General features: G+C 37.3%; 2 protein-coding genes across 2 annotated transcripts in view; one reads left to right on the top strand and one right to left on the bottom strand.

The window, feature by feature from the left end:
• The window catches only part of FGF7 (fibroblast growth factor 7), a 62,140-nt gene extending 39,583 nt beyond the window's left edge, over nt 1-22,557 (bottom strand). Inside the window, exons 1-2 of the mRNA XM_005685797.3 lie at nt 22,247-22,557; nt 21,112-21,658 (exon numbers count right to left, since the gene is read on the bottom strand). Coding sequence (XP_005685854.2) covers nt 21,112-21,397 — 286 coding nt within the window. The 5' untranslated portion in view covers nt 21,398-21,658; nt 22,247-22,557. The remainder of the gene's footprint in view (nt 1-21,111; nt 21,659-22,246) is intronic.
• FAM227B (family with sequence similarity 227 member B) overlaps nt 1-23,968 on the top strand; it is a 228,409-nt gene that overhangs the window by 133,919 nt on the left and 70,522 nt on the right. The gene's annotated exons all lie outside the window — the stretch shown is intronic.

Genomic DNA, 23,968 nt, shown 5'->3' with positions numbered 1-23,968 from the left:
ATTCGAGTACAGGGAATTTACTCATTTGTTACTTAATATTAACATTACTTTAATTTGATATTGAAAGTGAAAGTTGATCAGTCATGTCTGACTCTTTGCAACCCCATACAGTCCATGGAATTCTCCAGGCCAGAATACTGGAGTGGGTAGCTGTTCCCTTCTCCAGGGGATCTTTCCAACCCAGGGATCAAACCCAGGTCTCTCATATTACAAGTGGACTCTTTACCAGCTGAGTCATCAGGGAAGCCCAAGAATACAGGAGTGGGTAGCCTATCCCTTCTCTAGAGAATCTTCCCGACCCAGGAATCAAACCAGAGTCTCCAGCATTGCAGGCGGATTCTTTACCAGATGAGCTACCAGGGAAGATATTGTGTGTAGTCAAAAGCAAAGAAATGGAGAAAAGAAGCTGAAAGAGTTAGGAAGAAAAGAAAGAGGAAGCAGAAGAAAGCAGGGAGAAAAAGGGAGTAGCAAGGAAAAGCAATTAGGAGATATGAGGAGAAACAGAAAAGTTGGGGAAACATCAGGAGGGTGATGCCAAGGAGAAGGTTGAAAAGAGAAGTCTTAGTAATTTATGAAAGTTCCTGAGGTCATCTCCAGTCATCTGGTGCTCTAACACCATAGATATTAAGCAGGAGCATAATGAATTGATTCATATTTCTGCCCTTTCAACTTCAGATTAATTAGTTTGTTAGATAATGGTTATAGTTCTTTATCTGCTCTTCTGCATGAAAATAATCAAAAACACTCAAATGGCTAGAGCAGCCTATAAGTGCAGAAGACTCTTCTGATTGCAGAAGCCAAAGCTAAATCACCAAAGCATAAAAGCTTGAGAGTTTGACATCTACCTTAGATTTTCAGTTCAGTTCAGTTCAGTTCATTTCAGTCACTCAGTCATGTCTGACTCTTTGTGACTCTATGAACCGCAGAACACCAGGCCTCCCTGACCATTTCCAACTCCTGGAGTCCACCCAAACCCATGTCCATTGTGTCAGTGATGCCATCCAACCATCTCATCCTCTGTAGAGATCTATTCAAGAAAATTAGAGATACCAAGGGAACAATTCATGCAAAGATGGGCTCAATAAAGGACAGGAATGGTATGGACCTAAGAGAAGTGGAAGATATTAAGAAGAGGTGGCAAGAATACACAGAAGAATGTACAAAAAAGATCTTGATGACCCAGATAATAATGAAGATGTGATCACTCCCACTCACCTAGAGCCAGACATCCTGGAATGTGAAGTCAGGTGGGCCTTAGGAAGGATCACTACAAACAAAGCTAGTGGAGGTGATAGAATTCCAGGTGAGCTATTTCAAATCCTAAAAGATGATGCTGTTAAAGTGCTGCACTCAACATGTCAGCAAATTTGGAAAACTCAGCAGTGGCCACAAGACTGGAAAAGGTCAGTTTTCATTCCAGTCCCAAAGAAAGGGAATGCCAAAGAATGCTCAAACTACTGCACAATTGCACTCATCTCACACGCTAGTAAAGTAATGCTTAAAATTCTCCAAGCCAGGCTTCAGCAATATGTGAACCGTAATATTATAGATGTTCAAGCTGGTTTTAGAAAAGGCAGAGGAACCAGGGATCAAATTGCCAACATGCGATGGATCATCAAAAAAGCAAGAGAGTTCCAGAAAAACATCTATTTCTGCTTCATTGACTATGCCAAAGCCTTTGACTGTGTGGATCACAATAAACTGTGGAAAATTCTGAAAGAGATGGGGCTATCAGTCCACCTGACCCACCTCTTGAGAAACCTGTATGCAGGTCAGGAAGCAACAGCTGGAACTGGACATGGAACAACAGACTGGTTCCAAATAGGAAAAGGAGTACGTCAAGGCTGTATATTGTCACCCTGCTTTTTAACTTATATGCAGAGTACATCATGAGAAATGCTGGGCTGGAAGAAGCACAGGCTGGAATCAAGATTGCCAGGAGAAATATCAATAACCTCAGATATGCAGATGACACCACCCTTATGGCAGAAAGTGAAGAGGAAGTAAAAAGCCTCTTGATAAAACTGAAAGAAGAGAGTGAAAAAGTTGGCTTAAAACTCAACATTCAGAAACCTAAGATCATGGCATCTGGTCCTATCCCTTCATGGCAAATAGATGGATAAACAGTGGAAACAGTGGCTGACTTTATTTTGGGGGCCTCCAAAATCACTGCAAATGGTGATTGCAGCCATGAAATTAAAAGATGCTTACTCCTTGGAAGGAAAGTTATGACCAACCTAGACAACATATTGAAAAGCAGAGTGGCTCAGATGGTAAAGCGTCTGTCTACAATGTGGGAGACCTGGGTTCAAGCCCTGGGTTGGGAAGATCCCCTGGAGAAGGAAATGGCAATCCACTCCAGTACTATTGCCTGGAAAATCCCATGGACAGAGGAGCCTGGTAGGCTACAGTCTACGGGGTTGCAAAGAGTTGGACACGACTGAGTGACTTCACTTTCACTTACTTTGCCAACAAAGGTCCATCTAGTCAAGGCTATGGTTTTTCCAGTGGTCATGTATGGATGTGAGAGTTGGACTATAAAGAAAGCTGAGGGCCAAAGAATTGATACTTTTGAACTGTGGTTTTGGAGAAGACTCTTGAGAATCCCTTGGACTGCAAGGAGATCCAACCAGTCCATCCAATCAGTCCTGGGTGTTTAATGGACTGATGTTGAAACTGAAACTCCAATACTTGGCCACCTGATGCGGAGAGCTGACTCATTTGAAAAGACCTTAGATATTAATCTGCACAAAAAGCAAAAGCAAACAGCTGTTTATTCGATTTATTCCTCTTGATTAAAACTTTGATTTTGTTTCCTCCATCATGTTGGCGATAATTTAGTTAAACTAGTTTTGAGTCAATAAATGTTATTCGCTCAGTCATGTCCAACTCTGCAACGCCATGGACTGTAGCCTGCCAGATTCCTCTGTCCATGTAATTCTCCAAGCAGGAATACTAGAGTGAGTTGTCGTTCCTTTCTCCAGGCGATCTTCCGAACACAGAGATGGAATCCGGGTCTTCGCCTTGTAGGCAGATTCGTTACCATCTGTGCCACCAGGGAAGCCCAATAGTAACAAATATAGTCATTCTAAGTAAAAATAGTCTTATGCGTTAATAGACTTTCCATGGGCAGTCTACAGTTTTACCCAAATCAGTTTCCTCGACAATTACTGATAGTTCAGAAAGCTATCAATTTACCTATTTGATTGCAAACAGCTATCAAAAGCTATCAATATGAAATTATCACTATTACCAGAAAATCCACCTGAAGTAAATATATCATTGATGATGAACACTTAAGCATAGCAAATAATACATTAGTGCATTTTCTACCAAAATTTACTTAACTACAAGTAAAAACATACAGATTTCCCATCAACTTTTGTATAGCTTATAAAATGCTTTTGTTAACCATGTATCTAAAGTCTGTTTTTAAAAAATCAATTTCAAAGAAACATAAAATCTGGCCATAATACTTCAGTGTAAATAAATAAAATGACTGGTATATTTGAAAGAACTGACCAAAATTTCACAAATTTCTTCCTCAGTACAATATTGTTTTATGCAGCAAATAATAAATAGGAACTTTATTTCCACAAGTACAAAATGAAAATAGTCAAGAATGATTTCAGTAAATCCAGAGGCTGCTGACCTGGTCATGAAAGATAATTAGGGGACTCTGAGATGCTGATCTAACCTTGAAGATGACATAATAAGGACCGCTCAGTCTCCTCAGAAAACTGTGAAATTGTCTGAGACAGAGTGAGCCAATTCATTATTACCTTTGTTTTAATTTTATAACAACTTTCTTATAACATTCTTATGGTAATGGCCTTCAAATTTAGAATGTGAGAAAAACATGTTTATGATAATGTTAACATAACCAACAAAATGTAGAATCTTGGCTGTCTGAAGAGAAATTATCTTCTATGTAAGATATCATACATTTTGTTTGAATGCACTCCAGGAAAATAGATGTTGTTTCATCCTTTAAACATGGCAATGTTTCCTACTGGGTAGTGTTTTATTATGAACTGGACTATGACTTGAAGGGTTGAGATGGAGTTTCTTAAATTAACAATAGGCATTAATTTATTTCGTTTGCACACTTAGCACAGTTCTTTTTGTTTCTTATTTTAAGATTATAAGTCTAAAACTGTGTGTATTTTTATATCCGTAAACAGAATGTGATTTTTTTACTATGATTTTTTTTAAGTATTTCTTCCTGCACACAGATGTCAAACATGGAGTACAAATTCACAAATAGAGAAGGATATGATTTCTTGAAAAGTTGTGCTTGATTCCTTAGATTTTAATCTTAAAATATCTCAAAGAAATTTCTCTATTACTTATAAGTACTAATTACTACAGTGAATAAGACTATATTTCAAAACAATTTTTATATGTGAAACCCCCAAAACAAAATTTGTTTGCATGAAGATTGAGAAGCTCTTTTGGTAGCATATGATTTCTTTGCTATTTATTATGTTTTTCTCTTTGACCTTTTTAATGCATCTCTGGATACCTAGCAACCTAGGCTGTAGTCCTGGCTCTACCACTGACTGACTGTGTAACTTTGGCTTACTTCCTAACCTTATAGAAGCTCGAAACATACTTACCCTCTAAGCAAAGCTCAAAGTATTTTTGCCAGGAGGGTACAAGAAGAATTTCCTTTAGTTAATATTCTCAGGTTCTTACAATTGTCCAAAGAAATAACAATACAGTGCAAGATCATTTGAAATTATTTACCATGGGTCTGGTGGCTTATCTCCATAAATTATTACAATGATATATTTGAGAAAGCCTTATATTAGAATAGGAAACCTTAGTCTTGCATGTCTGACCTTTAGCATGATTTCATTGAGTGATTAGAGTAATATTAGTTGAATCACAATCAACTTCTCCAAGAAGATGAGCCCCCATGCCCTCCACCTCTGGTAGGTACTCTGGTTACATCTGTCAAAATCTCTGTGGACCTCAGGACTTACAGAGCATCCCTCTCTGCCTTTTGTCTCTCTTTTCATGATGTATCTGTAATCTGTATTCCTTTTCCTTCTCTCTCCCTGCTTATTCCTTAGCTTGTGTCTTTCCCTATTTACTTCCTCACACCTCTCCTTTAATTCTATCTCCCCACATCTGACCTACACCCTTTTCTTTTGTTTTTCTATCTTCTCTCTTTGTACTATGAAGTTAAAATGTGTTTTAAAGCATTTTGCCCATTTGCTAGCTCTGTGTTGCTACTTTCTCTGCCCCATACTCTCTAGCTAGCTGGGACAAGACACCAGTCTCCAAAATCACCCTACTGTAATCATACCTTTTTGCACACTTGTTCATGACTTGGAAAGCTCTTCACCCTCTGTCAAAATCCTTCAATCAATCCCCCTTTTATTCAAATGCACTTTTTAAAATTTTCTTTTCCTAATTCTTCTACTCTGTCCTTTTTGCATCTTTAGGCTCACCAAGAAGTATTCACTTTCATTCTCCTGATCCTTTCTTCTTATGAAACATATTAGTAACTTTCAGAACTTTAAAGCCCAATAAAGACAAAAGTTATTTGTCTCCATAACCTTTATTGTACAGTGTCACCTGACACATTAAAGGTGCTCTATAAATATTGAGTTGTATTCTCAATTTAAATCCTAATCATCTAGATCAAATTGCCTTTTAATTTGATCAAACTGCCTTTTAATTTGGCTTCTAAATGGCACCTGTATCTCTACTCAGTTCTTGCCATCACTGCAGTTAGGTGCTGCGCAAACGACTCAACAGGTTTGTTAGGAAAAATAGATGGAATGTGACAGTTGCAGATAGGGAAGACTGTGTGTGAGGGCAGAATTAGTTTCTATCTTCAGTTCTGTGTTATTGTCTCCCCAATGACTAGCACAGTTCCCCGCATATTATGTGCTTAACAGTTTCCGTTAAGTGAATGAATGAATATTTGGGGTCAGCATTTGGTGACAGCTCACTGTAACCTCATGAGAGACCTTTAGCTAGAACCACTCAACCCGGCTGCTCCTAGACTCCTGACCCTCTGACACTATGAAATAATAAATACTGTTTTAAGTTGCTACATTTTGGATAATTTATTATTATGCAGCATTTATAGCTAATATGCCTTCTCTTTCTTCCCATCCCATCCCTCAGTTGCTTAGTACCATTGGTAACATTCTGCAATTGAAATCTATTCAAACAATGTGCTCTAACCACCATCTTTTTATATTTTAAAAAATCTGAGACCCAGAATAGTTCAGTATTTCTCCAAGGTCAATTAATTACTAGAAAAAAGTTTAAAACCAAAGAAATAATATGGAATTATTTCCGTATCCCTATGCTGCCTCTGACTTTATAATCATTTGTCTACTCCTAAGTATTAAATAACATGTATTAATGTTTATATTAAAAGAGCACTGTGAAGATAAAATTTTTCATACTATCTTTGCACTAACTCATCATTTTTATTCCCTTTCTTTTGCCTCCTTTAATTGGGAAAAGTCCTAAAAGTACTAGAAATAAATTGAGAACATAGTAAATGTGGACAAAAGAAAGAACCAATTTGCCAATATACCATTTCTTTTTCAACCTTTCATAAGTGCTTGTTATAACAAACTCTGCAACTTCTTTTATTTGCTTTTGTGTTTGTTCTGTTTTAATTTAGTGGCCTTTAGAGAGAGCTATACTCCCAAAACTGACTGATTTACTCTCTGAAATCCAACTGTATATATGTATGTATTCTATAATAATTATGAAGATACTTACTAATGAACAGAATTATAGATGGTTTTAACAAATGTCAGAAATGTGTTTAAAAAACAACCAAATCAAATTTTGCAGCATCTTTAGCAATTTGTAAGCAAATAAACTGAAGGTTTCCACCCCAGCTCAGAGGAACATAAATGGAGATGTTTTGTACAAGGCAAGTTGGAGTAGAGTTTTTATTTAATAATAAGAAAATGTCAAGTACTCATTAGGGCCTATCATAGAGAAGAAAATTTCAATTGTTTATAGTTCTTTACATGCAAATAATCCCACTGCATGATGCAAATTAATGTGTGATGTTTTAATAATATCAGTGACATTATAATGATACATGTGTTAATAACAAAAGCTATGCTTTGAAGTTAAGCCTGCTGCTACTGCTGCTAAGTCGCTTCAGTCGTGTCCGACTCTGTGTCTACTCGGGTTCGTATTCCAACCCTGACAGTCACTAGCTTTAGAACCTAGAGCAAGCTACCTACCTCTGTGAGCCAAAGTTGCCTCTGCAAAATGAGCATAACTCTGCCAGGCACACGGTAACAACTCAGTAAGTTTACCTCTTTAGTAGTTATTTTCATGATCCTAAAATAATATTAGTAACTTGTGTTATCATTGTAGGGATAAAGTGTAACTTTAAAACACTTCATTTCTTCCCCTTCAAAGTCTCTTAGCATCTTGTGTTGACTATAAGGAAACTAGAAGTTTTAAAGCAGTATTCTGAATATGAACTTCTTGAACTTTAATATATAATGTTAATCACAGTGAATTCATCAGGCTTACTATTCAATATCTACTGTTTATAAGTTAACTGACTACCCAGATATTTCCAGAAAACAATCCATCATTGCACACAGAAATTTTTGATATGATGATTTCAATCATCAGCTAGTATTGAACACCAATCTTTCTTAATTAAAGTGAACACACCTAAATGGGCTTCCCTGGTGGTTCAGACAGTAAAGAATCCACCTGGAAAGTGGGAGACCTGGGTTCAATCCCTGGGTCAGGAAGATCGCCTGGAGGAGGGCATGGCAACCCACTTCAGAATTCTTGCCTGGAGAATCTCTATGCACAGAGGAGCCTGGTGAGCTACAGTCCATAGGGTAAACAAAGAGTCAGACATGACTGAGAGACTAAGCATAGCCTCACAACACCTAAATAGGCACAACAGGCTTATATATTTTTATTGATATATAGTTTACTTACAACATTATATTAGTTTTAGGTATGCAGCATAGTGATTCAAAATCTTTATAGATTATACTCCACATAGAGTTATTCTACAATATTGGCTGTATTCCCTATGCTGTACAATATATCTTTGTAGCTTATTTATTTATACATAATAGTTTGTACCTCCTAATCTCCTATCCATGTCTTCTCCTTCTTTCTCCCTACTGTTAACCACCAGTTTGCTCTCTATATCTGTGAGTCTGTTCCTTTTTTGTTATATTCATATTTGTTTTACTTTTTAGATTCCACATATAATTGATAACCTACATTATTTATCTTTCTCTGTCTGAATTATTTCACTAAGAATAATACCTTCCAGGTCAATACATGTTATTGCAAATGACAAAATTTCGTTTCTTTTCATGGCTGAGTAGTATTCCACTGTGCATATATGTTTGGTTTATATTACATCTTCTTTATCCATTCATTGTTGATGGACACTTAGATTGCTTTCATATCTATGCTATTGTAAATAATGATGCTGTATCTCAATAATACTTGAGATACATTTTCTTTTTGAATTAATATTTTCACTTGTTTTGGATTAAAAGTACATTTTCATATCTTTCAGTTCCAGGAGTGGAATTGTTGGCTCAAATGGTAGTTCTATTTTTAGAATTTTAAGGACCTTCCACAGTGGTTGCACCAATTTACTACTTTCCCACCAACAGTGTACATCCCTTTCTCCACATCCTCTCCCACATTTGTTATTTGTGGTCTTTTTGGTGATATTTATGCTGAGAGGTATGAGGTGATACCTCATTGTGGTAGCCTATGTATCATTTTAAAACTAGAACTTGTATACTAGCAAGCTGGCCAATTTCCTGTGCATTTTTCCTTTCCTTCTGTAAAGTGAACTAACTGTGATTATAAGCTTACAATGAAGAGGTGAAATTGATAGTTGCTCAGTCTTGTCTGACTCTTTGTGACTCTGTAGCCCACCAGGCTCCTCTGTCCATGGGATTTCTCAGGCAAGAATGCTGGAGTGGGTTGCCATTTCCTTCTCCAGGGGATCTTCCTGACCCAGGGATCGAACTTAAGTCTCCTGCATTGGCAGGCAGATCCTTTACCACAGAGCCACCTGTGCTTTGCTGTGCTTAGTCACTCAGTTGTGTCTGACTTTTTGCGACCCCATACACTCTAGCCCACCAGGCTCCTCTGTCCATGGGGATACTCCAGGCAAGAATACAGGAGTGGATTGCCATGCCCTCCTCCAGTGAATCTTCCAAACCCGGGATCACATCCAAGTTTCCCACACTGCAGGTGGTTTCTTTAGCATCTGAGCCATGAGGGAAGCCCACTGAGCTATCAGGGAAGGCCATTATTCCAATTAGCGGAACTTAAATTATGCCTTCAAAAAAAGTTCCCCGTTACAGAAAATAGCCATTTTTAGTAAGCAGGGCAATTAGACAAAGTTGGAAAATTGATAAAGGGCAAATGTTCTCATATTTTTAATAGAATAAAAGGTTTATCTTTATGACTTTAACATTGATAACTGAAAAGATATTAAATTTCTTTCCATTTCCCAACCTTGCAATACTTTCTTACTACTAAACATCTAGAAAAAGTATTTCCTCTGAAGGTAATACATTTGTCTTTTCCCTTTCATCCTGTTCATCCTTTTGGTCATTTTCTACCTCCCCCAAAAAAACCCCCCATGCCCCCCTCCTCAAATTGAGTTAGGTAACACCCAAATGTGCTCTGAACTTTCTCCAGTCTGACTTACAGTTCATCCTGCACCATCAATGAATCTGTTAATTCTCTCAACACCTGGACTTTAAATATGGACTCTAAATTGCTGTAGCCTCAGTCTGCAATAGGGAAGATCAATAACTTGATTTAACAAAGAATGAAAAAAAAAAAGAAAAGAAAAGAAATCACCAGTCTTTCAAAGTTTTGTGTGATGTCTTCCATTATCCAAGCAAACAAGGGAAGAAACTTTTCACTGCCTAAGGTGAACTCCCATGAGAGCTGCCTCAATATGAACCACACTAACCAGGCCTGTGGTCAGAAGTGCAGTTAGAGATATCACAAGTCACTAGAAGACCATTTAGAAGTCAAGCTACTGAAGCTGAAACAAATTGAGAGTACATTCACCAACTCTGTACTTCCCTCCAGCTCTCTTTTCCTGTGTAAACATGTCCTCTTCTCTATTCAACATTGTCCAAGATCAATTTTATAAGTGCTACTTGAGAAAGCTATATGCAGGTCAGGAAGCAGCAGTTAGAACTAGACATGGAACAACAGACTAGTTCCAAATAAGAAAAAGAGTACGTCAAGGCTGTATATTGTCACCCTGCTTATTTAACTTATATGCAGAGTACATCATGAGAAACACTGGGCTGGATGAAGCACAAGCTGGAATCAAGATTTCTGGGAGAAATACCAATTACCTCAGACATGCAGATGACACCACCCTTATGGCAGAAAGCAAAGAACTAAAGAGCCTCTTAATGAAAGTGAAAGAGGAGAGTGAAAAAGTTGGCTTAAAACTCAACATTCAGAAAACAGAGATCATGGCATCTGGTCCCATCACTTCATGGCAAATAGATGGGGAAGCGATGGAAACAGTGACAGACTTTATTTTGTTGAGCCTCCAAAATCACTGCAGATGGTGACTTCAGCCATTAAATTAAAACACGCTTGCTCCTTGGAAGAAAAGCTATGACCAACCTAGACAGCATATTGAAAAGCAGAGACATTACTTTGCCAACAAAGGTCTGTCTAGTCAAAGTATGGTTTTTCCAGTGGTCATGTATGGATGTGAGAGTTGGACCATAAAGAAAGCTGAGCGCCAAAGAATTGATGCTTTTGAACTGCGGTGGTGAAGATTCTTGAGAGTCCCTTGGACAGCAAGGAGATCCAACCAGTCCATCCTAAAGGAAATCGGTCCTGTATATTCATTGGAAGGACTGATGCTAAAGCTGAAACTCCAGTACTTTGGACACCTGATGTAAAGAACTGACTCATTTGAAAAGCCCCTGATGCTGGGAAAGATTGAAGGCGGGAGGAGAAGGGGACAACAGAGGATGAGATGATTGGATGACATCACTGACTCAATGGATGTGAATTTGAGTAAACTCCGGGAGTTGGTGATGGACAAGGAGGACTGGCTTGCTGCACTCCATGGGGTCGCAAAGAGTTGGACACAACTGAGCGACTGAACTGAACTGAACAACTGAGTAGAACCTTGGTTTTAGTTCTTCAGTACACCAAAGGTAAATTTCCTAGCTCTGCAGTTTTCATTTAGAGATTTAAATGTTTTACCCAAATCAGGGGTGAGAATAGGGAGGATGTGGGTGGTGTGGAGGCCATGCTCTGTTGTCAAATAAGTTTGGGAAACCATATATAGTCTGCTAAAGTTCCCTTATAGCTCAGTTGGTAAAGAATCTGCCTGCAATGCAGGAGACCCTGCTTTAATTCCTGGGTCAGGAAGATCCCTGGAGAAGGGAAAGGCTACCCACTCCAGTGTTCTTGGACTTCTCTTGTGGCTCAGCTGGTAAAGAATCCGCCTGCAGTGCGGGAGACCTGGGTTCAATCCCTGGGTTGGGAAGATCTCCTGGAGAAGGGAAAGGCTACCCACTCCAATATTCTGGCCTAGAGAATTCCATTGACTGTATAGTCCATGGGGTCACAAAGAGTCAGACACAACTGAGGCACTTTCACTTTCAAAGTTCTGCAATCCATGCTAATAAAGTATAGGCTCAGTGAATTTTCTCTGTGAAAAAACTTGCTCAGCTTTTTTTTTACATAATATTTTCCAATGAGCTGCAGAAACTGTGCTATAGGAAACACCATTAATTATCTTGAGCAACACTCAGTTCAGTTCAGTTCAGTCGCTCAGTTGTGTCCGACTTTTTGCAACCCCATGAATCGCAGCACGCCAGGCCCCCCTGTCCATCACCAGCTCCCGGAGTTCACTCAGACTCACATCCATCCAGTCCGTGATGCCATCCACCCATCTCATCCTCTGTCGTCCCCTTCTCCTCCTGTCCCCAATCCCTCCCAGCATCAGAGTCTTTTCCAATGAGTCAACTCTTCACATGAGGTGGCCAAAGTACTGGAGTTTCAGCTTTAGCATCATTCCTTCCAAAGAAATCCCAGGGCTGATCTCCTTCAGAATGGACTGATTAGACCTCCTTGCAGTCCAAGGGACTCTCAAGAGTCTTCTCCAACACCACACTTTAAAAGCATCAATTCTTTGGCGCTCAGCCTTCTTCACAGTCCAACTCTCACATCCATACATGACCATAGGAAAAACCATAGCCTTGACTAGAGGGACCTTAGTTGGCAAAGTAATGTCTCTGCTTTTGAATATACTATCTAGGTTGGTCATAACTTTTCTTCCAAGGAGTAAGTGTCTTTTAATTTCATGGCTGCAGTCACCATCTGTGGTGATTTTGGAGCCCCAAAAAATAAAGTCTGCCACTGTTTCCACTGTTTCCCCATCTATTTCCCACGAAGTGATGGGACCAGATGCCATCTGCAGGCTGAGATTTTGATTTTGAATTTGATGTCAAATCATTTTCTCATTTATCTACAATTATATCTGATGTTCAGATAGGCAGATGAAATGGAAAATATTCCAGTAGCTTTTAATGGAACATGATAAATATGCTATTTAAGGCTATTGAAATATGCCCCATTTCTCCTCTCTAGTATTAAACAGAAAAATAAACTCAGCTTCAGAATAGTCTGTATAAATAAGCAAAGATTATTACAGGTTTTTGCACAGATTTTCAAATTTATTTCAGAAACTCATGCAGTAATCTATTACCATTTCAACCCTCTGTACACTAGTTTATTTTTGTTTTCACCTCAGAAGCCCTCCCTCTACTCTCTTACCAATGCATTGTACTCAATTTCCCTTATTCTGTAAGGGCATCAAAAAGTTAGTGAAATATTATACATTAACTATACTTCAATTTTAAAAAAAATAGAAAAGCTATATTTTATAAGTATCCTTTGTATTTAAGTCCCCCCTAAACTTAAAATACAAAATTCACTAATGTGTATATGAAGTCCTCTTTCCTTTCATCTCTTGCCTTTCCTCTCCTGTTCAGGGACAAAGATATTTTCTTCCTTTTTATTCTTAGGACACTAGTGAAGGGCTCTATCAAGTGCTTGTGGCCACTCCATTAGTAGTGATCACATTCTGCTTCAGGGAAGTTAACTGATGTTACTGAAGAATCTCTGGAGACAATTCTCCCAGGTATATATCAAACTTTTTTTATCCAAGAAGGATATTGTCTGTCTAACTGGCAAGTTTTACCAGGACATGGGCATTGAATAGTTCTCCTGTCTCCTTTCCCACTCTAATTCCTTTGTCCTTATATATTATTATACAAACACAAATAGCTGACTAACTTTAATAATGTTTTCCTTGGTAGTAAACTTGGTATGGCTTCTTTACCTAAGTCAGAATCAGGTATCTCAAATACAGATATGAATCTTGGTCAAAAAACTGTCAAATGTTCAGTGAGTCTTTGATGTGGTTTTCAGAACCACGTGAAAGGCAGATAATTTTTATTTTCCAACCTACTTTGCTTGTAGAAAGATTGGAGATAGGACATTGAAGTGAAGTGAAGTGAGCTCGCTCAGTCATGTCCAACTCTTCGCGACCCGATGGACTGTAGCCCACCAGGCTCTTCTATCCATGGGATTCTCCAGGCAAGGATACTGGAGTGGGTTGCCATTTCCTTCTCCAGGGGAACTTCCCGAACCAGGGATCGAACCCAGGTCTCCTGCATTGCGGGCAGGTGCTTTACCCTCTGAGCCACCAGGGAGGACATTATCCTAAGTGAAATAGGCTAGATACAGAAGAACAAATATTATATAACACAGCTTTCAGGAAAAATCTAACATATTAGCCACCTCTCATAGAAGCAGAGAATAGTGGTTTCTAGAGACTGGAGGGTGGGGAAAACAAGGAGATATTAGTCAAAGGATACTAAGTTTCAGTTATGCAAGATGAATAAATCCAAGACATACTCTACACTGTAGTGTCTATCGTTCACAATATTGTAGGTATACTTAAATATTTGCTAAGAGGATAGATACATCCAACCAGGCCATCATAAAGGAAATCAGTCCTGAATATTCATTGGAAGGGCTGATCCTGAAGCTGAAACTCCAATACTTTGGCCACCTGATGGGGAGAACTGACTCATTTGAAAAGACCCTGATGCTGGGAAAGCTTGAAGGCGGGAGGAAAAGGGGATGACAGAGGATGAGATGGTTGGATGGCATCACCAACTCAATGGACATGAGTTTGAATAAGTTCCAGGAGTTGGTGATGGACAGGGTGGCCTGGCGTGCTGCAATCCATGGGGTCGCAAAGAGTCAGAAATGACTGAGCGACTGAACTGAACTGAAGAGGATAGATCTTATGTTAAGTACTTTTATTACTACTACTATTAATAATAATAAAAAGATCAGGAGTAAACTATTGGAAGTGATAGATATGTTTATGGCATAGATTATGATGATATATACTTGCCTCTGAATTCATCAAGTTGTATACTTTCAATAATTACAACTTTTTGCATGTTAATCATACCTCAGAACATTTTTTTAAAGCTTGAATATAGTTTATAAAAAGTAGGAATTCATATGAAAGCCCATTTCATTTAATGTTGTTTTTTCTCCATATTACTTAGGTATATGCAATTCCTGCCTCTTTGTGCCATATGTGAAATTAAAACATAGAAGGGTATTGTATTCCAGTAGTAATGTAAAAGAAGTTACTGTGCTGTTGTAACGCAGTGGGAAAAAAGCTGGGATCTTTAGAAAAGAAAGAAAGCTTTGCTTTAATCCCTGATTTACAAACAGAACAAACTTTTAGGTTCATAGCCTTTCACTAATCTGGATAAACCCTCTAGGCTTGTAGTTTCTTTCCTATTGGATTTTCTAGACTGGAGCTTGTCTCTTTAAATCACTGCTTTTGTAGGGTGGCCATAGGAGGTGAAACCCTAATTTGGGGGCATCGGTTCATAATCATAAATGGCTAATATAAGTGCCTTGTAAGCTGGCCTTGATGCCTGTACTCCAGGTTCCCTGCTTGCAGCACCACTTGAAAGTGTCAGAAGGGAATCAGACCTGCCTGTTATTGTGCAATTGTGGCACAGGACCTATTTTTCTCCCAACGATGAACTCGTTCATCAAAGATGCATTCTTAAATAGTAGCTAGAAAGCTGTCATCACATGGATTTCCAAGCCAGTTCACCAAATGTTGGAGCCACTAAGATTTGTCAAAAATGTTGAATCCTGATGCATTATCCAGAGATTCATTCCTGATGGGCCCATTTCAAAATCCACCAGGGCAAAGGTGAACTCTGGAGCCCTCTAAGGGTTCCAAAACGTTCCCAGGACACCTACGGGGATCCTGCTGAATTAGAAGCCTTGGCTCCTTAAGTAGTGGTTTTCAACCTTAGCTGCAGATTAGTATCACTGGAGAGCTTTAAACTAACACGGATGCCTGGGTTCTTCGTGCCTTCACTAGATTCTCCTTTAACTAGGTGGTGGTTTCCCCAGTAGTCTAATATGCTCCCTGTAGTTTTGTAGCCATGTCAGGATTATCTGGGGAACTTTTGAAATTTCTGAAGCCCAGGCTGCGCCCCAGATAAATTTAATGAGAATTTTTGTGGATGGAACCTGGTATCAGTATTTTTTAAAGTTTCCCAGCTGATTACAATATTTAGTCAAGGCTGAGAAATAGAAAAATCTAGAAAAGAAATCCCTTCCACATAGATCTAAAAGGTGGCATCTTACATCCTCTTCAATTCACCTGGGTCTCTGAAAGCTCTAAAACTATAGGTTGAAGAGTTGTGATACAACTGAGTCACAAGGTAAAATGCATGATCAGATACTCTGGATTGATAAGAAATGAAAGTGATAATCAGATAAGAATCTATAAAATAAATAAGAAATACACCTGTGGCAATGAGATGTTATTAGCATTTATTAAACACCAGACACCGGTATTAGCCTAAAAACAGAGGAAGACCATAAAATGGAAAATTATTCTTAATATTAGAGTTTTCAAAGAATAGTTAATATTTCCAAATCGAGCTATTTCCAAATAGCTGTTATTTCCAAATGTTCCATAATTTAAACCTTGGGAACTTACTTAAGGAAATGCAGGTCACCAATTCTATAGGATTCCATTTTGTCAGTAATTCTACAATTTTGGTTCAGTTCCATAGATATGTTTGTCATTGTCTGTTTTTTTAAATGAGGTTGTTGTGATTTTTTTATTTCTTACTTTGACAGTGTGAGTTAACTTTTCTTTTAGATAACCTACTAAGAACTCTTTGAAGCATAAGCAAGTTTTCCATCTTTATATTTAGAGGAGATATGTATATTTGTTAGCTACTAGCAGAGATTCTTGTTGAGCAGGAACTTATCCAAAGAATTGTTGACAATTAAATCGCTGAAGATTTTGTGGTCAAAGTCAAATCCAACAACAGTGTGTTTATTTTCTTTTTGCCAATTGTTAGGCCATATCCCATCACAGTCTAACAATCCAAAAGAGAATATTGCCAAATCACTGGCCAGTTTTCAGAATGGCTAACCCTTTTCTTACTATGGAACTTTCAATGCTCAATTGCAACAAGTGAGGCATACTTTTTCTTGAATCAATGGCTTATGGCTATTAAGAATTCCTTCTCTAAAGAAACGGGAAGAGAAAAACTTTTTTAGTAATTGAATGTCAAAAGCAAGAAAATCATTCCAAGGGATTGAGTTCACATCTGTCTTTCAGGGCAGTTGTCATTTGCCCAAGTGCACTGCTGCTGTCTCTCACTTGGCACCTCAACTCCCAGCTTAAACAGCAGTTATTTGTGTCAGGTGTGGAGTGATTGCCTCTGTCTGCTGATGGGCTGCCTGGGCCAATTATCTAAAGTCACCCTCTGGCCTTGTCCCCGAGTGGAAAGCTCTGACTCCATCAGTGGAAGGACTGACCAGCCGTTGCCAGTCCCTTTGTGATATTATTAATGCTCTACTTCTGCAGGGAATGTGGATTCTTATTTCATTTTGGAGGGGCATTTTGTACTTTTACTGCTATTATTATTAATTCAGGTTAGGTTCTAGTTTCACCTCTTAGAAGCCTACTAAAAAGCTAAATATGGTGCCACCAGAGAACAAGTTGAGAGGAGAGGCTTTCTTGCCTCCTGAGTAAGAGTAGTGTGCTATCTCAGGACCAGTTCTCCAGTGATAACTTCTCTCTCTTCCAGAGTCAGAAATGCAGTTCAGCAGCTCCTGGCCTTTTATAAATTCCTATTTTTACATAGCCGAGTCTTGCTTATACAGTTACTAATACAAGTCTTGTTTCTGTTGGTATCCTTGGTGCATTTTTTCTGCCATTTACTCAATCTTATTTAGATATAAAATATTTCACAAGATAGCACTGTAATTAAGCCTGAAGTGAGACTCTTACAACCCAGGGTAGCTTAAATGATTTTCTCAATTCCCTAAAGATGTGAGGGGTTTCCCAGGTGGCTCAGTGGTAAAGAATAGGCTGGCCAGTGCAGGAGACATAGATTCTATCCCTGGGTCAGGAAGATCCCCTGAAGAAGGTAATGGCAACCCACTCCAGTGTTCTTGCCTGGCAAAGTCCATGGACAGTGGAGCCTGGCAGGCTACACTCCATGGGGTCGCAAAAGAGTTGGACACGACCGAGCGACTAAACAACAACAAAAATGTGAGACATGAGTCGTCATATCCACTCCCTATCACTCCCCTTCTCTTCCTCCAACCCTCCATTCACCTGCCCCAGCCTAACACTTCTGGAAGCAGAATTATACTCCCAGATTTTTCACCTTACCTACCTACTCCAATCCATTATCTTAGCAACATCTTATAAACCACATTCCTATGAGGGAGCGGTGCTTCTGCTGGTGAAACAAGCAGTCACTCAAGATCCGTTAATATCTTTAGGTCATTTTCCCTTTCATTCAAAGCAAAGCCATGAAAATGGACTAGGGACTTTCCTATGGTAACCCAAAGAACCGCAGTTCATGTAGACGATATCCAACTTTTGATGCCAAATTTTGTCACCTGAGACATTTAAATGTATCCCACCTTAAAAGGCCTCCGAAGAACGTTCAACAATGTGTGAACGAAGTTAGGGCATCAGAACACATGAAATTCAAAGTTTAATTTTGATCTTTTCCACTTTCTGTACTTGGTATTTCAACCTAGTAGATAATCCAATTACCTTTTACTTTCTCATTTTAATGAAATAGGAAGGAAACAGCTTTTATTCATTAATTCAGTTAAGGATTGAGAGATATAAACAATAAGTTTTGTAATTTCAGTTTTTTGTTTTCTTTGACTTTTAAACAAATTCTTCTGAGCAATTTCTTTGTACCTGGATGCAGTGGCTTCAACTTCACCTACGGCAATTTGCATTTTTTGTATGAGGCACTCAATTTTAAAATTAGTAAGGAAATAAATATTAGAATTCTATTCTATGTTATTATATAATAAGAAAATGAGTATCAGAATTCTCTTCTATGTTATTCTCTGTATATTTTTCAATGGAGTACCTTAGGATTTTCTGTAGACAACAGTGAGTTAGCCTCTATTTATGAAGAAGTCTGACAGGCTTATTCTTCAGTAAGATAGCAGCAAAACTTGACAACAATTTGGAGCCTACTGAAAGGATCCAGATGTAAGCTTCCCTTTCTAGGAGAATTTACCTGGAAGTATATACTATATATAGTATATACTATCAAGAAAGTATATACAGTCTATGAAAAAGCTTATAGAAATAAGATTATTTACATAATACGTATTATTTCTTTTACTACATCGGTATTGTGACTTTCTTTCCTTCTTTCTTCTTTACTTCCTCACTTTCTTTGTTTCTTTATTTTTTAACCTTAGAATTAGTGTCAGAAGTGAAATTATGTACCATACTGGCTTTATGGTTCCTCAAGGTCAGTGCTAAACTGTGTTTCAAACTATGGGAAACTTTAGCACTTTGTGTATGTTTTAAAACACCTGAGTTTCATAGTTTCAAGAAATTTTAATACAAAATAAGACACATATATCTGAATGCCTTCTTATTGTAGGTATTCCAATTTTAGATATTCTAATTGATCCCAAATAATTATGAATACTGTTCACTTTCACTGAATTTTGCATCTAATTTTTCACTTTTTCATTACTTGGTAAAAGCAGTCAAAAGGAATTAGCATATGGAAGAATTCTGCAGTGTTTAGGCTCAGTAACTTTACTACTACAATTTGAAATTAGTTCTGACAGCTCAACTTATCATTAAGATGATATTCACTTTCATCTCATTCAATAGGTATGGTAATTATATGACAATTTAGATTGTTCACATTTATGTTATATATTCTAAAGTTTAGAATAAAATAGACTGTAAGAACTAAAATGTATATTGGATCATCTGTACATATCCCACATCTTACAGATTGAAAAATGAGAATTGGAAAAAGTAAGGAGTTGTACCAGAGTCAGTCACAGGCAGGGATTGGATCTATCTGTCATAACTTCCACCTGGGCTCTGTTTTCTCCACCAAGTTCTGTTATCCATTATAAATCTCAGTAACTTTTAAATGGGCTTCCCTCATGGCTCAGATGGTAAAGAATCCTCCTGCAGTGCAGGAGACCTGGGTTCGATCTCTGGGTTGGGAAGATCCCCTGGAGAAGGGAATGGCTACCCATTCCAGTATCTTTCCTGGAGAATTTCATGGACAGAGGAGCCTGGCAGGCCACAGTCCATGGGGTCATTTATTGATATGAGCCAGATTCTTTTGCTCACATAGAAATAGCTATCCACAAAACTTTCCTCCAAATAGTTATATCCTTAGCTAAACTTCAGTATAATCAGGACAATATTCTAGAACTAACATGATAACATTATTAATAGAGGTAATAATAACCATACTGTTAGCAATCCATTAAAATGGCCTTAACATTCTATATCAGTTATAGTTTAAAAAGTAGTTTCTCTCATTTTCATATTGGAAACATAATTCTCCATATTCCCATATTGGTTTATTAATAGTTTAGAAGCCTAAAAAACATTTATTAAATAAGCAGCAAAGTTTTAAATGTTCACTTGTAAGCCTGGCACTATGCTAAGCAAATGTTTACAGTATCACCCCCATGCATTCTTTTTCAATTAAATTTAACATATGTAACATTATAAAATGATATGTTATAACATTGTTCAAGTGCTAGTAATGCAAACAAAATTTCTTTTCACTCAGGGATTTTAAATTCTTAGTGTACATGTTCAGGTATATATTTTACTCCATAAAATTTAATACTTTTGAAATTGGTTATTAATCATAACTGCTAAATGATCAATCCGAACCTGATACATCAACATAAAAAGAATAACTGATTTTGAAGAAAATATAATTATCTACATTTGAATCATGAAATTAATGTCTCTTCCAACTCATTTTATTTCCACCTTCACATTTATATTTCCCTTAAGGTAACATAGAACTTTTATGGCATAGGATATGAAGATTTAAAAAATGTTAGGAGGAGCCTGTTTTTGTGCCTAGGTAAATAATTAAGCAATCAAATACAAGTTCCTATGACATGAACAGATGAGGAGACCACAGATTCCTATCTGTTTTATAGTTATATACAATTGCACAAGTAATTTAGCACAATTCAGTATTTGACACCATGGAAATATTTCTTCAAGAGAAATCAAATTATTTTTTGAAAAAAATCTTTATTTCCTCAAACTAATGATAATGCATTTTTGGTGAGCATTCACTGAGTATTTTAGTAGAGTTCCTAGTGAGCTTTGCTAGAAGACAATAAATCACATTTCAGTATAAGTAATAATATTTATTTTTTGCTTAACATATGAGTATTTGAGCTTAGGACATGGAGAATATATGTTCAAATTGCCTTGGTTTATCAGCTCCAACTGTAATATTATTATATTTGCCCTACTCCAGGAGATATTTTTAGGAACATAGTTTATCCCAATTAAAACCCAATAGAAAATTACATTTAATTGTTTTCCCAAAAAAAGGGAAATTGAGAAAGCATGTCACTTGAAAATTGATCTTTTCACAGATTGTTAAGGCTCATAAGCTTTTCTGTAAATAAGAAAACATTACTTACTGTAATTATTCTTCATCTCTTGAGTCCCTTTGACTTTGCCTCGTTTATCAATCCTCAGATACCACTGTGTTCGACAGAAGAGTCTTCTCACTCTTATATCTCCTCCTTCCATGTAATCATAACTTCTTGTATGTCGCTCGGGGCTGGAACAGTTCACATTTGTAGCCATTTGCTCTGGAGTCATGTCATTGCAAGCTAAAGATATAGTGCCCACTAGACAGATAATGTGGAAGCATGATCTGTAGAGCAAACTTGGCAGGATCCATGTCAGTATCCATTTGCGCATTATAGTATAGTGCTCCGGGTGTTCATGAATAACATAATGAAAATTAAATCTTGAGTTGATTGTTGCTCCTAGGTCATTGACCTCTTCCTATCTGTGAACTGTTTAAGGAAGAGCAGTTGCACTCTCCAAATTGTTAGCCTTATCCTTTTAGTTCCTGATAGCAGTATAGGAGTCCTCCTTAAATAACTCTCTGTTGGTATATCCTTATAAAAGCAGGTTGTAATAAACTCAGTTGCTGAGATGCTGTTTGCTACTTGACTTCTGTTTGCAATGAGAGATTAAGAATGGAGAGGGAGGAGAGAGAGGAAGATGAAAAGTGTATAAATTTCAGTGGGCAAATACTATTACAACATACTGTGTAATTCTTACTGTGAAGGTACATTTAAAACAGTTTTCACAGAGGATGTCAGGGTCCTTACCACTCTATTTGTAGACTTATAAAAATTCTATATTAGTAGAGATTAATCTGAACATGATTGTACCATTCATTCCAGTCCTTATTTGATAAGAAACATCCGGCAATTTAGAGCTGTTGATTTAAATTCAGTTCTAAAGTTCCTATTAACAAAATATAAATGCTTTTTCCTAGATGTCTTTATTCTTTTATGGTTGTGGTTTGACAGTTATTTTCTTCTGAACTGCCCACAGTTCTCAAGTTAAACATCAGAATTGCTCTGGAGAATTGCAACCTTATCTTTATGCAAGCTCTATAACGTAATTACTGTAGATAATCACACGGCTCAAAAGTCTAGTAACTTTACTTTTCCCCTCAGTACTAAAACCAGAGAAATAGATAAACTACTAACAAACATTTCGCATTATTTTTAAAGACAAGTAACAGTCACTTACTTGTTCTGTTGATAACAGCTGGACACACAAGAATTCCATGTCTGTTGTCTGCCCTGTGCAACTTGAGACTCTCTACTGTAGCTACAAACTATTTCTCAGCTGAGAAATTCTCCAGCGGAATCATAATTGTTTCCATAAATCAACAGCAGGCAAGAGGATTTTCTCTGTGTGTGTGAGCGCGTGTGAGCTTGTGTGTGTGTGTGTGGAGCCTTTTATTTGGAGCTTTTCGATAAATACCTTTGCTGACCTCATTGGAAGCAATTAAAACTTAGCCAGTAAGCTGTTGAATACAACAGTGAGAATAAAAGAGGCTTGTATAGTATTCATTCAGTGGTCATGAGAGGGAGCTATGAACATGGTTTATGCTCAGATCTACAAATGGGTACCTACTTTGTAGAAACAAATCTCTGACTCTGAGGCAGTTAGAAGGGGAAACAGAATTTTTTAGGTTGTCGCATAGCAGTTGAAATAAGTTGAAAAATATTGCTTTGACCATATATGTAAAGGGATCTTTTAACAGGAAATCTTTTACATAGATTTATGAAGCATACATTGCTACTATTATTCCTTTGTGTTCAGAATGTTAGAATAAAACTCCTAATATGTATTAAGTCACACCTTAGTGTCTTCAAGAAGCATATAGCTGAGTTAAGGGGATATCTCTTCATATAGAGATATTTCAGCATTGCTTATAACTTTATGTCTTATGTTGCTAGACTGAAAGTAAGAATAACAATATTCTTACTTGAGTTGAGCCACTAATTACCAGTATGACCTCGGACAAGTCACCTGATGTTTCTGAATCTCAGCTACTATACTTGTAAAATTAGTCTAGGTGATTCTGTGGTGCCTTGTAGTTTTAAAATTCTGTAATCTGTTACTTACCCTACTAAGATCAGGAAGAGGATACATACTTTTAAAATTATTATTCTTAAAAATTAAAAATACAGAAAATTTTATATGGTTTTATATTGGTTATCAATGGTTGACTCTTGTCCTCAGTAAGAACATTGATGCAATAAATATATGTTCATTTAAAGATGGAATTTTAAGAGGTATAGCTCATGTAAAAAAAAGAATGCTATTTTACTTTCCACCATGAGTTATTCTCCCCTTTTTTAACATGTATATATTAGTTTCCTGTTCTAGCATGTATTTTTTAGTATACTAGAGTTTCATTAGGTATTTGTTGCAAAATAATTGCATTGTTAATCTAAAGCAATATTTACATATTAACATTCTATTTCCCATGTTAATACTCTGTGTGTGCACACGCTCGCGCGCGCGCGCGCGCACACACACACACACACACACACACACACACACACTCCACTTGAAATGCACTACTTTACCACCAGGTGGTGCACGTAAACCAAATAGGAAAAGAAAATCAAGTATTTCATACATTCAATTGTATCATAAATTATAATTTCCCTTTGTGTCTATGCTTTGGGGGAACAGAATCAAGAGCACAGCATAGTTTAAATTTACTCAATTACTCTTTAGGCACCAAATATGACTTTTCTAAGTTTATTAGAGCAGAAGGGGATGACCCTTCTATAATTGCCTCTGTTGAAAGCTAGATGACTACAAAATACTCCATCATGTATTTCTCTAAAAGGAGGAAGAGACAAAAAAGAAAATATGATGCTACTATGTTATAAATCATATCTCCATTAGTTTTGTAGGCAACAATAATGAACAGGGTTAGAACTCCTAGGA

Source organism: Capra hircus, chromosome 10, assembly GCF_001704415.2.
Source record: "Capra hircus breed San Clemente chromosome 10, ASM170441v1, whole genome shotgun sequence".
NCBI classification, from domain to species: Eukaryota; Metazoa; Chordata; class Mammalia; order Artiodactyla; family Bovidae; genus Capra; species Capra hircus.
This window is presented reverse-complemented; position numbering and strand designations above follow the sequence as displayed.